Here is an 18,683-nt window from a genome sequence, read left to right on the forward strand (position 1 = left end):
GATTACCATAAGTAGGTTTCGGCAATTCTCAAAGATGAAAGAAAAACTATTAATTCATTTTAATATTTAAAACAAATATGGGCCATTTGGATCATTTGCAAGAGAGGTGGGATTACAAAAACTACAATAATTAGAATCTAACTCCCCAAAGAGAGATGTTGTAAGACGTAACTTCCAGATGGAAAATTCCTTTCACAGGTCTGTATAAGACATGTTCTCAGCCTGTCCAAGGCTCTCCTGAATTAGATGAGTCCTCCTCCAAATTTTTAATGGGGATCACGGTGGGCACAAGTCTCTTTACTATTTTTTTTTTTTTTTTGGCCATGCCGTGTGGCATGTGGGATCTTAGTTCCCTGACCAGGGATCAACCCGGAACCCCCTGCAGTGGAAGTGTGGAGTCTTAACCACTAGACCACCAGAGAAGTACCAGGTCTCTTTACTTTTATACAGAAGAATTATTACAACATGACCCTGGTTTAGGTGGAGGTGAAAGGAGCCAAAATTTGAATTCAACATAACTCAGTTAAATAAATGTTAATCAGAAGATCTTATATTTCAGCCATTGTGCTGGATAAATACCAGAGAATCAGATGAATCATGTAGAAGAGCTGCCTTTAAGTAGTCCTTATTGGCCATGGAAAAAGAGAAATGCAGACTAGTAAACATTATAAAGTATGACAGGTTCTATGATACAGTTAACTTTAAGGCATGTTGGAAGTATAAGGAAAACATTTCAACTTAAGCAAGCCTCACTGAGGAAGGGGTGCTGGAACGGTATATCCAGGCAAGAGACATTACTCTGAAAGTAATGAGAGGGACGTGGCTTTCTAGGCTGCAAGAACCACATGACACAGAGCAGGGAAATAGCAGTTCAGGGAGCTGATGGTCATTTGGTTTCATGTGTGTGGCAAGGAGGCGGAAAGGGATGTGAGGAGAGAGTAAAAAGGGTGGATCCTGGAGGACCTGTTGGGTCATGCATGGGGGGCTGAATTTTATCTTGGAGGGAATGTTACTATTGAAGGGTTTTCCCACAGAGAGGAGTGACATCAATGTCATTGTCATCACAGCATCCTCTCTAATATGCCTTGAGCACATCCTCCGCCTTGGGCTGAGAACTGTTCACCCTTAATCTCACCACAACCTTGGAGGAAGGTAGGACCATTATGATCATCTTACGCCCACAAAATCAAGGTCTTTAGAGGAGAGTAGTTTGCCTAAGTCCCTACAGCCAGGAAGCACAGGAAGTAGGACTGGAATCCAGATCTTCCAGACATTGAAGATTTTGCTTTTGACACCTACGGTGTACTGGTTCTGAACCAGACCAGGCTTTGGGGATGGAGACCAAGAGACCAGACAGGTAAGGGATGCTTAGTATGCTCTGTGCTAGTTGCAACTGATGACAAAATTGTTAAAAAAAAAAAAAAAGAAAAAGACCAAGTCCTTGCCTCCCAGAAAAAAAGAGCCAACATGTGCTCAACTTCTTGAAGCCAATCATCTAAATTAAAAATGTCAACATTTGGGCCCATTCAGTAGTTTCTTCCTGGTATTGTGCCAGGTGTTATGGGAGGGAACAGGGTTATGGTAAAGTTGAGAGTCACCTTCAAGGAACTTTGTTAAAAACCTAGTTTAGAAGAGACCTTGAGCAAAGAGTTTTAGCATTTGCTGGTTCCTCCTGTCTGCTTGCTCTCGACCTTAAGAACAATGCCTGCAACTTCAGGTTATCCAAGGAAAAAGCCTGATTCTCAGGACTTCAAGTATCTCATCATGGTGTGGGACCCACCAAGCAAAAGGAAGCATGGTTCATGTGCCACTTATCCTTTAGCTATTGCTTGGCAATTTTTCTTTGAAAAAATGATTAGTAACCATTATTAAACATTATTATTAAATATTGACAATCTCAGTCATTTCAGAACCATTTATTCCTCATTGGTTTTCAGAAACTGCTACCATAGGTCACTCTTAAGGGACAGTTTATCCTAACAAACAGGCATGCAGTGATTCAGATCCAGTGTGGCATGCTGTAAGAGAGATCTGTAATAGATTTTGTTCATTTTGACATACAGAGCACATTGAACAATGCCTACTGCACAGGTTAACACTCAGTAAGTAGATATCTTCCCTGAGTGGAAAAGTGCAGTGTACTCAAGAAAGTACACGACTTTGCTGCGAGGTATCAGAGGAAACCTGCTTCCCAATGTTGCCAGCCTTCATCAGATCATATATATCTTGTCATCAGTACCTTTGCTAATTCTTTCTTCCTTCTCTTCCAATAATTAAAATTCTATTCATCCAATCCAGAGGAGAGACTGAGTGTTACTTGTCTCTGTAATTCCACCATGAATGGGTGGATGAATAAATAAATGAATGATCATGGGAGTGCTTGTAAGTGCCCTGACAGTGTTCTCTCTTCCTTCAAGATGTTTATATGTGTTGTTTGAGATCTTCATGCCATACTCTTTACTGCTTCTCTACTGAGTTTTAAATCCTATTCACAAGTCAACTCAGGCATCATTTCTTTTAGCTAACCTTCTATCAACCTTCCGTTTAGGTGGAACCCAAACACCATATAGGTGTCTGTGTAGCTGTCCATCTCTGTCCATAAACTGTGTAAGACCAGGAATTGATTGCTAGTCACCATTATAGTCCCAGGGTCCAGCAAAGCTCATGGCACATAATAGATCCTCCATAAATGAATCAATTCATTGATGAACCTATTAAGTCACTTAAATATTTCCTGTGTATTCTACCACAAGAGAAAGCCAGTTCTTGAAAAAAAATCCTACAAAACTTGAACATTTCTGTAGAATAAGACCTCTTGGTTCTGTATGCAAGTGCAAAAACAAAATGCAGTTTAGTCACCCTTGCGATAATTTCCTAAGGAAAAAGGACCTGCTGTCACTTAGGCACTTGCAATGTTTTCCTTCACATGATATAGAATTTCTAACAGTTGCGGTATTATAATTAGCTCTGAAAACGTAAATGGGGTTGGATGTGTGACTGACATTTAAAATATCGAGAGCCTAATGCTGAGTTCTGATCACCGTACACCTGAGGAGAGCCACCGTCCTGATTTCCTTCTGTGTGAATAACTTTCAAGCGGGGTTTCACCTGAGACGAGCCAATCCGTAACATGTGCTCAAACGAGTCCCCTTGGGATTGAGCTATGCTGGTTGATTCATATAAATCATCATACACCATCACGCTAGTCAAAACTCCACTGAGCTGCAAGGGCTCTGCACACAATATTTTTAACCATTAAGGAGCCTCTTCAGGAAGGGTATTATTATCCCCATGCTACAGGTGGAATAGCTAAGACTCAGAGCTTGCTCACGTTCACTAGGATAGTAAGCAACTAAGGAAAGATTTCAAATCCTGGGCAGTCTCATTTGAAAGCCTGTGCCTTCTCCGCCCATCTACCACTGAGGACGTTCTCAGGGATAATGGAAACCTGAATCAGAGATCAATATCAATGGAAAGTAATTTTAGCACTGAATGATACAGAGCCAGCTAGCTTACATACTAGCCCGGGAGGGAAAGAGGGTGGCCAATAGACCACAAATACTTTATCAGAATTGTACACACAGGGCTATAACAAACCAACAGCATATTCTACTTAATCCTCAGAGCAAAGAACCTTCCACCAAAAGAGCCTCTTCTTGTATTTCATCTATAAAAACAATGAGGCTGACTGACAGTTTTGTATTGCTTTATATATGTCACCTTATTTGAGGCAAACACAAGCTGAAATAAAAGATATTGTCCCAAGTGTGGACGAGGAACCTAGGACTGAAGTTAAGTGGTTTAGGTGGCCAACGAGGAGGTAATATGGCTGTGGAACGAATTCTAGCGAACTTTTCACCACATTCGAGTTGTCACGTGTTCTCACCTCTGTGTATTACTTTCTTCTTCCTTCCATCAACTTAAAAAAAAATAAAGATTAGAGAGGATGGAGGAAGCTCCCTTCACTGTGTTAGATTACTACATCATAGTGACTCTGAGACACTAAACTTGGAGAATGGGAAAAGAAGAAAAGCCTTATGGGTATGATAAGGCAATCATTTTCAGTGTCTCCAATATTTCATATACATTAAATAAAAGACTGAGCTTCCCAGACAGCTTATCCACAACTGCAGTTCTGGTTGTGACAGAGCATCAAGAACAGTTGATGAATTATTAATACAGCAGCACTGTCTGAATTGGCATAGATCCCATGGAAAGAGTGACGTGCCAGTGGCAACTGCTCTGTTTTGCAGAAGAACACAATGTATATGTATATATAACCTGGAAGATACTGGGAGATGTTTATTGTACAAGGTGATTTCTTTCTTAAAGTTATTTTTCTAAATTATTTTATAGTGATGTTCAGGGCAACTACAATAAATCTATTAGGAGGTTCCATAATCGTTTTAGGCTTCAACTTAGAAACGTCCTAATTCTGAATCCTATGAAATCCATGTAGGTTCTGGAAATTCAGTAGTTTCTTCTGTGCCCCTGGCAATAACATATGGCAGTGGGAGTTGAGTTTTGTCAGGTTGCACCCTACCTGTCCACCTCCTTCATTATCACACAGACCTGGCTTTGCTCATTTTAAAGATCCACGTTTTACTGATGATTCGATCAGGTTAAAATGAAAAAAAGTGTTGCATTTTTTGAAGCTAATTTCTTTATAATGTCTCAAACCATTATGGCATAAAGCTTAAAATAACAAGCATATGTCCATAGACATAACTTTAAAACAGAGCCTGGTACGGTAGAACTAATAAATCTATTGAGTATAGGATTCCCATGAGCATATAGACATGTTGAACATAAAATATGCTCATCCTATAACCAATTTTAACACATTCCTGTTACTCCTATTTGAACATTACTTTCAGAGGCAAAGATATGCATTAATTGTAAATATATGAATAATTTTAATAGGAGCAAATCTTTATTTTTTTGAAAGCTAATTTTATTTTGGGGAAACATATCATTTGAGGCCAAAGCTATTTTGTAAAACCTTATAATATCCACCCAGTCAGGATGTCCAAGAAACTCCTTTATCTTAACCTCCTCCAACTAAAACTCATGGTCTCCACCTTGAACCAACTTGCTTTCTTTTCTGCATCCCCTATCCTGGGATTGGTATCATGTTCCATAAAATTTATTGTGTTCAATGATGTCTTCTGAAAATCAGGATGAAGTATTAGGAACTACACATGTAAAAGATTTTCCTCTGAGCTTCCTATAATTTGAATTGCTATGTAGTAAAAAATTTATTTGAAACAGCAATTTATAGTTTGAAAAAAGGAGAGTCAAAGATGAGAATGCTAATGGTTTTCAGAAACCGTGGCCTTGTCCACAAACACAGATGTCAGTGAAAAGTGTCAGAAAATCACTTTATGTCTAGAATCATTTTATTTCTTGTGGGGAACAATGAATTGAGTATGGCGAATAAAGCTAACTCACTTTGACCCGTGAGTCTAACATAACTATTTCCATAAGAGCGTATGGAAAAACCCGAACAAACTTTTTGGCCAACCCAATATTTTAGACTCTGGAATCCCATGACAGAAACTCTGAAAGAATACTTGCAAGTCAGGATGTGTCTGGGGAGAAAAAAGCTCCATGTAATTCAGAGACTGGCTAGGTGACAACCAGGGCATATGGCCCTTCCAGTTGGTACCTGTCTTTGGTTTTCCGTCTCTAGGCGCAGCCTGGCTTCCACACACCTCCGTGTCTCCAGGAAGGCTTGGCGCTGGGCCCGGTCTGACAGGTAACTGATAAAGATTCCAGCCGTGTTCATACACATGAATAACACTGCCTGGGCCACAACCTAAAACAGAAATACAGACATAGCCTGGTCAGGTGGTTAAAACAAGAGCTGTTTGCAGGCAAAGAGAAAAAGTAAATACATAAAAATTTCCAATCTAAATCTTAAGGTAGTAATCCAAATGTTAAGTAGCAGGTTAGTAGAACCTTCATTCAGGTCTTGGGGTCAACTCATCTCCTCAGACCTCCCTCAACCACTCTATCCAATTTAAAGCTTCTCTCTCTCCACGTCTGAATTTGAACTCGGATTGGAAACCTCAAGTAAAATAGGGCAGCTTCTTCTCTCTTCCTCTTCTTAAGGGGTTGGGGAACCAAGTGAGAAGAAGAGAAAGAGATGAATAAAAAACAGGAAAGGCGTTAGCTGAATGGTACTACTGTATTTTGACTTTGGTACCCAGTTCTTCTTGAGTAGCATGTAGGTCCTGATGTTCCTAACTGAAGAGAAGATGTCATATTTGTCTACTGCTTTCCATCTCCATTGCCATCACCCATCTCCTAGGCTCCAAAATCTCCTGGCTGGACTCTTAAATTAAACGTTGTACTTTCACATTTGCCCCCTTCCAAACTTCTCTCTAGTGAAGAAAAGCAGGCAGATTCTGGAAGGGAGTCAACACTTGGAAGAAAGAAACAGCACAGTGTGGATTTCTTGCTTTTTATGGCTTTAGCTTGCGGGCAGGTAACACTCAGTATAGTGTAGGGGAGAAAAACTACAACAGAAAACCCCAGTGGCCTGAAGAAGCAAAGAACAGAGTTCAGAACAACTATGGCTGCTGAAAAGTGAGAGGAAAAGCCCCCAAAGAAGAGAACCAATAAGGGGGAACCTTAAATTCCTATATAAACTCTTCCCTGAACCACATATGCACAGGGCAAACAGCAAAGGATTGAGTTGATGATAAAAGAATTGAACTGAGATTTGAACTGCATTTCAAAAGACAAAGATTGTCATTTGATGCCAACCAAGTTAACCACTTTCTAAAACACAGCACAGCAAAACAAAAATCACAGTTTCCAGAAGAATGTAAGAGAATCCAGAGTCTTAACCATATAACATCCACAATGTCCTGAACATAACATGAAATTACGTGGCATGGGCATATACAGAAAAATGTTACCCCTTCTCAAGGGAAAAGATGATCAACATAGATCTGTTCTGATCTGACCTGGGTGTTGGAAGTAGCAAACAAAAATCATAGTAGCTCTTACAACTTTGCTCAATGATATAAGGGTAAATATGCTAGTAATTAGTGCAAAGATAGGAAATATCAGCAGAGAAATAGAAACCACATACACAAAATGGAAATTCTAGAACTGAAAAACACAATACCTGAAATTAAAATTTTACTGAATGATATTAACAGCAGAATTTAGATGACAGAAAAAAGAGTCAATAAGCTTGAAGCTATATCAACAAACCAAAGACAATATGAAGAGCAGTCAGAGTAAAATGTTATATATAAGGGACATACTCTCCAGTTATGATAATGAATTTCGGTTAGATAAAAGAAATGCATCGTTAAAACATAATGATATAAAAAATTTGCAAATCAAAACAAAATAAAGCTGGTTTTGCTGTGTAAATACATATTAAAGAGAATTTAAGGAAAATCATTAGAGGTAAATAGGGTCACTATGTAAGTATAAAAGGTTTAATTCCTCAGGAAGATATAAGAAGTATGAACTTGGACACATTTAACAATATAGCCTCAAAACACCCAATACAAAGTAAGATATAAATCTATGGAATTATTTATAAATCTACAATTATAATGGTCTATTTTAACACAATTTTCAGCAGTTAATAAAGATTTTTAAAAAATCAACAAAGATAGAAACAACTTGAAAAGCTCATACAATTAACAACCTTGAAATGGAACATGGTATGCAAGTTTAATAGTACAAATTCTTTTTTAGGCACATATTGAATATTTGTAAAATAAGATTTTATGATAGGACCTGAAGTTAGCTTAGCCTCAGCAAATTTCAAAGAACTAGTATCATGTAACCACAGTCAATGACTACAATAAAATCAAGTTACAAAGCAATTTAAAAGATAACTAAAAGAATACTATGTGTTTAGAAATTTAAAATACTTCTAAATAACTCATGGATCTAAAAATATATCATAATGGAAAATATGTATAGCTAAAGAATAATGAAAATACTACTGAAAAAAACTAGTAGTCCTCACCAAGGAATATATAATAATAAATGCTTCATTAGAAAAAGAAAAGTATATATATAACTGATTCATTTTGCTGTACACCTGAAACCAACAAAACATTGTAAATCAACTATACTCTAATAAAAATTTTTAAAGAAAGAAAAAGAAAGGCTGAAAATGAATGTGCTAGCCATTCAACTTAAAGGTTTAGCAAAACCCAAAAAACAGATAAATCCAAAGTATGTAAAAGGAAAAAATTAAGAAAGGAGCCGAAATTAATGAAATAAAAACCAAATATAAAATACAGAGGTTCAATAAAGTCAAAAGTCTTTTTTCTGAAAGGACTAATAAAACAGTAGCACTTCTTACAAGCTTAATAAAGAAAAAAAGGGAAAAGGTTCAAACAAGCAATATTAAGAATAGAAAATTAGAATTTAAATATATGGCAGAAATTAATAGATAATAAAAATATATTATGAAGTTCAACGCTAATGAAAATCATAAATGGAATTACATATTTCTTAAAATATATCTTTATCAAAACTGACTCAAGAAGACAAGAGAAAAATTAAATAAATGCAGTCATAATTAAATATCTTTCCACAAGGAAAGCAACAGGCCCAGATGGCTTCATCAAAGCATTCTACAAACACATGTTGAAGAAATAACTTAAATATTTCATAATCTCGTCCAGAGAGTAGGAAAATAGGGAATATTCTCCAACTCAGGTTATAAGGCTAGCAGCATCCTGCTACCATAACCAATAAAGTTGGTGCACAAAGGTAATTAACAGATAAATCTCACTCATGAACATGAAAGAAAATTCCTACACATAATATCACTAAATCAAATCCATCAATACATAGAAAAAATAATTCAGTTTGACTACATTAAATTTATCCCAGGAATCTGAGGATAGTTTAACATTATCCAGTCAACGAATGCATTCACCACATTTACAGCTTTAAAAAAAACCATATAATCATCCCACTGAGATGAAACAGCATTGATGAAATTCAATATTCTTTCATTTAAAAAAATGTGGAGATTAGGAGTAAACTTTCTTAACCACTATGCAGAATAACTACAGAAACAAAGACAAAAACACCTAAAATGAACAACTTACTCAATGATAAAAGGTTAAAAACATTTGCTTAAAGGCCAGGATGACAGTTATCTCCAAATGTATTCAACATCATTCTCAAATTCCAGCGATCTCAGTAAGACAAAAACAGAAACAAAATAAAGGTGATAAAACTTGGAAAGGAAGAAATACACTTTCATTTTTGCAGATAATTATCTATGTGGAATATCTGAAAGTCTCTACAGAAAAATTACTAGGATTAATAAGAATTTAACAAAGATGTTGGATATAAAGTCAAATTAAAACGCTGATTGCATTTCTAATGCAACCATGATAAACAGATAGAAAATTAATTTAACAGAGAAAATAATGAAATTGAATTTAAAATAATCAAATAAGACCCAGATGGAGGGTTGTACACCATGTTATGCTGTAAGATGAAAGAATTGCTATAGTAAAGATTTCAAAACTTGGTAGGTATTTTTACCCCCAGTGGAATTCAAGATGATTCTAAAATTTGTATAGAAGATCAAAGAGTCAAGAATACATAAGATATTCTTATGGGGATATATGTATACGTATAACTGATTCACTTCATTATACAGCAGAAACTAACACAACAATGTAAAGCAATTATACTCCAATACAGATGTTTAGAAAAAATAGAATACTAAGATATTCTTAAAGGAGAACAAAATGGGAGACTTGCAGTACCAGGTAACAGACTTGTTATAACATTGCAGTGATTAAGACCTCATGGTATTTACACGGGGATACACAAATTGACCAGTGGATGTGAATAGAGAGCCCAGAAACATAAACACACAAATTTGATAATCGTGCTTTGTAGTTATAAGGAGAAAAGAGGGACTTGTGAACAAAGGGTGTTAGAACAGTTTGTTATTCACTTGGGAAACAAAGTAAAAGTAAATCCCTGCCTAATCCAATACATAGAAATACACTGCAGGTGGATTAAAGTCTTAAATATGAAAGGAACAAATATGAAATCTTAGAAGACAATCTAGGAGAATACTTTTACTACTGTAATGGATTTTTAAAATAAAACGCAAAGAATGCAAACCATAAAAATAGATGAATACATCTGACAAAATTAAAATTAAGCATTTCTATTCATTGAAAGACAACATAAATAAAATGGAAAAAACTATAAGAAGAGATATTTGCAACATTTATAACTAGCAAAAATTAATTTTCAGCTCATATGAAGAACTTGTATAAATCTATAAAAAATAAAAACAATCCGATAGAATACAGGGCAAAAAATAAGCAGGTATTTCCAAGACAAGAGACTATCAATATGAAAATAAGTGTAACAATCTAGGAACTCTAAGTTAAAATCCACACCCATTCCACATCTACCTGGTTGGCTCCAGAAAGAAAAAAAAAATAGTAGGGTGTTATCAAATCAGCAAGGATGCTGTTGGCAATGTGAATTGGCACTGCTACTTAGACTCTGCACAATGTTTAATTTGTACATTGCTAAACTGCACCTTTCCCCTCCATACCCAGATCCATCTTTGCAAATATGGCCCAGGAGACATGCCCAAGAATGTTAAGAACAGCATTTTCTACAAGGGCTTGAAACTGGAAATAATCTGAATGTCCACCAATAGTAGAATGGATATTTTAGGATGTATTAAAATAATTAAATACTACTCAGCGGTGACAATAAATCTATTATTGTATGAATCAAAATAGATAAGAAGAGAAAACAATATTGAAAAAAGTGTGATCCTAATGACAATAAGTTCAAAAACAAGTAAACTAAAGTAATACATTGTTTGTGAATATATGAGCTAGCACATGACTCCACTTTTTACCCGTCAAATTGTCAAAGATAAACAATTTGATAACACATTACTCTGGCTAGGCTGCAGGGGAAATAGTCACTCTTATACCTATTCGGTGAATCCATGAGTTTGGCTATATATATCAAAATTGACACTCATCAATTCATACTCATCAGCTCAGTAACTCCATTTTGGTGGAGCTCCAGGTGCAAAGATCAAAGGCTATCACAGCATTCTTTGTAAAAGCACACAGTTGGAAAGACTCTAGACGGCCATAAATAGAGGACTGGTTAAATTATAAAGCCATACAACTGAATATGTATGTAGATAAAAACATGGGAATTTTCTGTATACTAACACAGAACATTCCAATATATACTATTAAGTGGGGGAAAAAATAAAGGACTAATATTTCCTATCCTTTTTCTATGCATAGACTCTCTCCTTAAGGTACTGGATAATTCTGGGGACAGAAACTGAAGCCTAAATTTATAATCTCTACCGTTTATAGTTTTACATGTAAGTGTGGTACCTATTCCAATACATAGATTTTTAAATAAATAGATTGATAAATGTACTGTTAGAAAAGAGAAAAATACAAACTTCTCATCATGACAATAAAGCCTGCTTGATCTTCAAACTCATTTCATACCATTTCTCCTCTTACTTGTTTTGTTGCAACCAGTCGGGTTTACTTTCTATTCCTCCTCTAAGTATTTCCTCTCTCTGGTCCATTGCAAAAGCTGTTCCTTCTGCCTGGTACATTCTTCCTCATACTTCTTGCCTTGCTGATTCCTCTTATCCTTCTGTTCTTGGCTTTATTAGTTTCCTCAGAGAGGTACTCCCTGGTCACTATATCAAAGTAGGATTTCCCTGCCATTCTTTATCCCGGCACTCTGTGCACTTATCACAACTTGTAATTATATATTTATTTGCACACTTGGTTGTCTGGTGCCTATCTGTCACATTGGATTATTACTTCTAATAATGCAGGGATGACATTTATTTTAGCCCTTGATTGACACCTAGTACCTAGCACTGTGGCTAAGTGCTCAGCACAGTGCCTGTTAACTGTTCAGCACCTAATAAGTGCTGGATATTTGCTGAATGAGTAAAGGAATGGGTTAATAGCTTTCCTATGCTTCCATCGTTATTTACAAGATATGATGGACTAATGATCTTAAAATAGCAATAATAATGTAAAACACCAAAAATATCTTTGACAACACTAATAAATATGTGGGAGCTAAAGCATACGACTTTATAAAAGATAAAGGAGGGAAGCATTTCTAGTAAAGGGATGCTAGCTATTAACTATGTAAATACTACCCAAATTGCTTTATGGCTTTAACATGATTAACAATCAAAATCTCAAGTGAAATTTTCCTTTGGAACTTGGAAGATGACTTAAAAGTGTATCTGAAAGAATACATGAATTAGAATACTAAAGAAATTCTTACAAAAGCAATTACAGAGGGTCCTTGCACAGCCAGAAGGTAATGTATACCATCATGTGACAATAATTAAAACTCTGTGGCAATAGTGAAAACCTCAACTGAAGAATTAGTGGAATAAAATAGAAAACATAACGAGTTTGTATATGATCCAGACAGCTCAACGATTCAGTGGAAAAAATAATTGTCAGTAACAGGCTGATTTGTCATTTATTGGAAAAAATGGCTTAGAGTCCCCTCATAGTATATGTCAAAATAAATGCCAATGGAATAAAGACTTAAATGTGGGAAATGAGACTACCAAAAAGGGGAAAGAAAATAAAAGGGGATATTGCTCTAATTTAAGCAGAAAAGCTTGAGCCGAGGCTCAAATTAAAGGTAAGTAGCGTTTTTTTTTCTTTTAAGGTATTTATTTATTTATTTATTTATTTATTTTTATTTTTGGCTGCGCTGGGTCTTCGTTGCAGTGCGTGGACTCTTTGTTGTGGCGCACGGGATTCTCTGGTTGTAGCGCAGGGGCTCTAGAGCGCACAGGCTCAGTAGTTGCAGTGCGCAGGCTGCTATCTAGTTGGGCTCTCTAGTTGTGGTGCATGGACTTTAGAGCACGCAGGCTCAGTAGTTGTGGCGCGCAGGCTTAGTTGCTCCGTTGCATGTGGGATCTTAGTCCCCGGACAGGGATCGAACACACGTTCCCTGCATTGGAAGGCGGATTCTTAACCACTGGACCACGAGGGAAGTCCCAGTAGTTTTTTTTAAAACACTTAAATCAATCTGATACATTGCTGATGTGGAGGGACTTTCCTAGGTATTTCTGGAAAACAAACTGGCAACATGTTGCAAAATTTACTCATTTCTTTAGACCCAGTGACCCAACTTCTAGTTATCTATCTAAAGGAAACAATCAAATACAGGATCAGAAATTTCTGTTAAGGGATGTTCATTGAAGCTTTATTAATGAAAGTTTTTAAAAATAAGTAGAAACTGCATATTTTTAACAGCAGGGGAAATGGCTGAATAATTGAGGCATGCATATACAAGGGAATATAAAATTGCATTAAAAATATTTAATGACGTGAGCAAACCTTTATGATACGTTAAGTAAGCTGTAATATTTAAAACTGTATTAAAACACTAATCTGTAATTTCCGTGTGATCTTAATGCTTAAAATAAAAGGAAATAAATATATACATATATTTGCATGTATATGTCCATGCATAAGTGTGCGTGTGCGTGTGCGTGCGTGTGTGTATTGAAATAGGAGGAATAGGTTACTCAGACAAACTTACTTGTGAAGATCTAACAAGGCAGAAAACAAAACAAATCAACAAAAAAACAAAACATAAGGAGTCAAGATCGAGAAGAATTACACCCAAACAGGTGAGCCTGGCATCTGCAAATTCCAAAGGAGGTGACTGAGAGTCTCAGAAGCAGAGCAGAGTTCAAGACTCAGGAACCAGGGGAACAAAAGCTGAGGGGAGGCAAAGTGGAGATGTTGGAGGAGAAGAGAGTCCAAAAACAGCCACTCATGTAGGAACTTGATCCTTAGTCAGTAATTGACTTCACAAATATCTTTACTGCTGCATTTTAGTATCAAATAAATATCTAAAAATACCTAAATTGTGATTATTGCTTTTTTAAAGTAAATTTTATGAAGGAGATGCTATTCCATTATAGCAGCTGCAGATCAGTGGTTCCATGAAAGGGGTGGGGGGACATTGTTATGACTGCCTCAGATTGATTCTATTATGTAATCCCTCCAACCTACAACTCTCTCTAGACCCCTGTAAGCCCCACCTGTAAGCCACCTCTGCCCCAGAGCTAAGATTCTGAACGTGAGACGCTTAAGAAACATTTGTCGATCAATGCTTTATTGTTCTACCCTTACATATCTGTAAACTGCCATTAACAAGTCTTCCTAACCCTTCACTACTAAATAATTTATCCGTTCAAAATGATGTATGGAGCAAGTTCTATGTGTCAGGTATGGTTTTATGAACTGGCAACGTGCAAAGGAGATAAAGTTCAGCTCTCATTCCAGTGGTGGGAGACAGGCAATAAACAAATAAATGAAGGACTATTTAACACATGGTGGCGGTGTGTGTGATAAATACTAAGAAGACAAATATAGCAGCATAAGGAGGATAGAAAGTGATACAGTAGGGATGGGGCTGCTCCTTTATAGGGAGTTCAGAGAAGGACTCCCTGATAAGAAGATACTTGAGCAAGACCTGAAGAAAGTGAGGGAGTGAGTCATGGGATATTTGGGAAGAGCAGTTCTGGCAGAGAGAACAGAAAGTGCAAAGGCTCTGAGGCAGGAGAAGCAAAAAGCCCACTCAAAGTCCACCATGGCTGGAGCAGAGAGGGATACTGGAGGATGCAGGCACCTTTAGGAGATGAGCCCTGAAAGGTAACAAGCAGTCAGACTGTGTATGGTCTTGCACATGATAAGAATATTGGCTTTTAAGGCATGGGAGAATCCTGAGTACCTGGAGGCATGCCCCACCTTCTGTTTTAAGGGTCATGCACTGGCTGCTATGAGGAGAACAGACTCTAGGGGGTGCCAGGATGGAGTCAGGGAGAAAAGCTAGAAGGTTTTTAGGAAAATACCTTTGGAAAGAGATTGTGGGCTTGGTCCTGGGTGGCAACTGTGCAGCTGGTGAGATCTGGTCAGACCCTGAATATATTTCAAAGGTAAAGACAAGATTCACTGATAAATTTTGTGTAGATGATAAAAGAGAGGAGTTGAGTGTGACCTCCAGAAAATTAATCATTCTGACTCCACAGGCCAATCATCTGGGAGAGTTAAAAGGATGCAGATTTTCCCGGGCCCTATTCAAACCTTCTGAATAAAAATATCCAGGGATGAGGCCGCCTGGGAATCTTTATTTCTAGAAAGCTGCCAGAGTCATCTACTGCAGTGGGTCCATGGGCTGCCATAGGGAATCACGCGTTCATGAAAATGGTCTGAAGATCACAGATAACACCACCTTTTGACCTCCTTTATATGTGTGCATCAGCCTGTACTGTAATAGGAAAGAACAAAGCCGACCCCATATTAGGTCTGTTTCTTTTACTTTAACCTTCGTATTCTGTTGCTTTTGCTTGGAGGTAAGAATGTTGCCTATAGCCTGAAATGTACAGGACAGCCCATTCTCAAGGCTCTGACCTTTAAGAGTGTAACACTTTTCCATTCATATAGAGATAAAAAGTTGCAGAACAGAAAATAACGTTTGTTTGGTTGGAGTTTTACAGTAACATTGTGACCTGACCTAAGTGGACAAAGGATTCCTGCACCATGAAGTCTGCAACACCCCACATTGCCCCTCCCTACCTCAAAAATGCTTTGCTGAAACCCTTCAGGGAGTTTGGGGTTTTTCTGGGGCGGAAGCCACCCATCTCCTCGCATGGCCCTGCAGTAAACCTTTCTCTGCTCCCAACTCGGACGCTTCGGTATTGTATAGCCTCTCTGTGCCCCGGCCACAGGAACTCGTGTTCGCTAACATTACTAAATTCTGAGCTGGCGCAGGGCAGACACCACATCCATTGTATCTCATCTCTTAGCACAGGGCCTGGCATTGTAATACTCAACAAACACTTGTCAAATCTAATTAACCTGACAGTCACATGAGTGAATTCCAGTGACCCACCTCTTTGGTGTAGTTTTGTGATGACTGGGAAGAGGGAAGTTGTCCCTCTGCGTGGGAAGACCTCCACAAAGTCATCCAGGGCAGGGTGAGTCCCTCCTCACCTTCCCCCATCTCTTCCTCCAAGCCCTGGAGATGGAAGGTTCTCTATGTGGGCCAGGCTGCCCCTTTCTTTCCCGGGATGGTGGCCACAGTGCCCACACTGTAGCCAAAGCCAGGGAGTTCAGAGCGGGAAAGGCTCGCACAGTCAGCTCCCCTATTTGGAGCGGGAAAGGCTCGCACAGTCAGCTCCCCTATTTGACACAGGATTTGCATTTCTGTCATTGCAGCAAGAGCCTCTGCTGTTCATTGCCAACCGGCCAGACTGGAGGTGGGAGACAGGACTGACTCCCTGGGGACTTCCCCTCCCCTCTGCACTCAAAGTATATGCCACAGGGATGTGCACATTTACTCTGCAGCTGGCTTTGTACAGGGAACATCTCCACAGTCTACAGTCGAAGCTGTTGAAGGCTAGAGGAGCCCTGCTTTATTAAGAGCAGGAAAAGACTCTCCTTCCATTGATTTCTGGGTCTCTGGAAGCATCCACTCAAGTGCTATTGTGTGTATGGAAAGACTAGCTCTGGGAAAGTGACTATTGGACCTCTCCCTGAAGATAGTTTTATTTTTTAAATTTAGTAAGAAAATAAAGAAAAGATCTGTTGCAATCCATACGATCACTTTGCATTTGGGTATTTTCCAGTATTTTAATGGAAACCAGGAATTTGAAAGGTAATACCATCAAGCTTAATTTATATAAAATGTTGAAAACTATTTTCTTAAGGATTTGTACCCTGATTTGTCTTTAGGACCCAACATAAATTTTGGAGGATGCTAAAACTGAAATTGGGAGACTAAACAGTAGCAATCATAACTTACTTTTTAAAGCTCACGTTAAGTGCAGGCCATCTTACTAAGTGATTTCCATGGGTGTTCTCATAGAATCTCAATGAGGCAGGAAAAATTATCATATCCATACGAGGAAGCTGAGGTTCAGAGAGGTTAAGTAACTTGTCTATGGTTAAACAGCCCTCACTGTGGGAGGGCAAGGATTTGAACACAGGAAGTGTGACTTTGCAGGATCCAAGCGGAAGCTGGCCAAGACCTGAAGGAGACCTTTGATGCAGAGGAAATGGAACCCAGTCAGGAGACGAGGGTATATTGAGTAAATAAACACAGGACAATGCATTAGGAAGGTTGAATATTTTGCCAGCATGTAATGGGTATATGAAATATATGAAAGATGTGGGTAAAGCACTCGTATCTCTAGGTGAATGAATCCAGCTGGAGAGGGTCTGGTGTCATCCTCTAGGAGACAGCTAGCATTTATTGAGCACTTAATATACGCCAGGACTCATTCTAAGGGTCTGGCATGTGCTAATTCATTTAGTCCTCACAATAACCCAATGAAGTAGGTACTACTAAGATGGGCATTGTCTAGAGGAGGGGGCTGAAGCTCAAAGTTTGACCATTTGCTCAAGATAACTAATGGAGTGAGTGGTAGAGCTGGGTTTGAACCCTGGTCATGGGAGCCAGAGCCTGAACTGAGAACTACTGTGCTCTCCAACCTCACCCCCGATGTACCCCGACGTACCCTGATGTACTAGTGCAATGGAAGTTCACTCAAGCAGTAAATGTGGATTCAGCACATGCATGACAGACTACAGGATGTGGCCACTGGATGGCTCCGTTCTTGAGCCTGGTAAAGGGAAAGGAGCTTTGGGAGGGCTGTGCGCCTCTGTCTATAAATAGTAAAACCAAGACCCTGAGAGTAACTTGCCCAAAGCTAAACAGCCTGGGCTGACTGACACCAGGCTTTTTAACACCAAAGCCCGTGCTCTTGGCAATCTGCCGTGTGTTTTCATAAGGCATTCTTACAATTGCAGAAATGAGCCCATGTGTAGGCCTCTCTGCGTTTGGACTTAGGCCTTAGGGCTGCACATGGAGCAGAGGGAGGGACTGCAGAAGGAGGGGAGCATGAACCCAGGGGAGAATTAGAAAAATTATATAGGGAGGTTGTGATACTCTCCACAACCCCCAGGAGGCGTTCGGGCACTGGGGGTCCTGACAAAGTGAGTGGGGCAGACACCAACCAAGGCCCTTCACACCTACTTAGTGCTGGAGCTTCGGTAACCAGAGACCTGGGTCTGCATTCCTCGGCTCCTCCACTTACTAGGCATACAACCTTAAGCAAGTCACTTTTTGCCTTTTTGAACCTCAACTTTCCCATCGGAACAATGGGAATAAAGCTTTGCCTCATAGAACTACATGTATGTATATCTCTCTACATATCTAGATCTCTAGATTTATATAATGTATAGATACAATATATATATGAATGTGCCTAGCAGATAACAGGTAACCAATAAATGTTGGATATATATTTAAATATGAGGCCGTCTTTTTTTTCCAATACATATATATTTTGGTGTAGTATATATTATTTTATTTTGGAATAAATGATGCATTACAGAGTTTCTTCCTCCAGGTTGAGAAATAACTCAGAGGACCATGAAGTATTAACGCCTTTTGTATTTTATGCAAATTTACAAAGCATGGTTATGTTCATAGTTTACTCCATAGAGAAGGTAGTAGGGTGATCCTGGCAGAGGATGCTGGCAGGGAGCCATTAAACCCAATAATGCCATTTATATGCTATGTGAACTTGGCCCAGTTAG

At 38.4% G+C, this 18,683-nt stretch overlaps 1 protein-coding gene across 3 annotated transcripts in view; it reads right to left on the reverse strand.

Moving 5' to 3' along the window:
- Window positions 1-18,683, reverse strand: part of ADCY8 (adenylate cyclase 8) — a 218,765-nt gene that overhangs the window by 163,650 nt on the left and 36,432 nt on the right. For all 3 annotated transcript variants that reach the window (XM_004265316.1, XM_033419778.2, XM_033419777.2), the window contains exon 2: window positions 5,669-5,818. In XM_004265316.1, coding sequence (XP_004265364.1) covers window positions 5,669-5,818 — 150 coding nt within the window. The remainder of the gene's footprint in view (window positions 1-5,668; window positions 5,819-18,683) is intronic.

Source organism: Orcinus orca, chromosome 17 (assembly GCF_937001465.1).
Source record: "Orcinus orca chromosome 17, mOrcOrc1.1, whole genome shotgun sequence".
NCBI classification, from domain to species: domain Eukaryota; kingdom Metazoa; phylum Chordata; class Mammalia; order Artiodactyla; family Delphinidae; genus Orcinus; species Orcinus orca.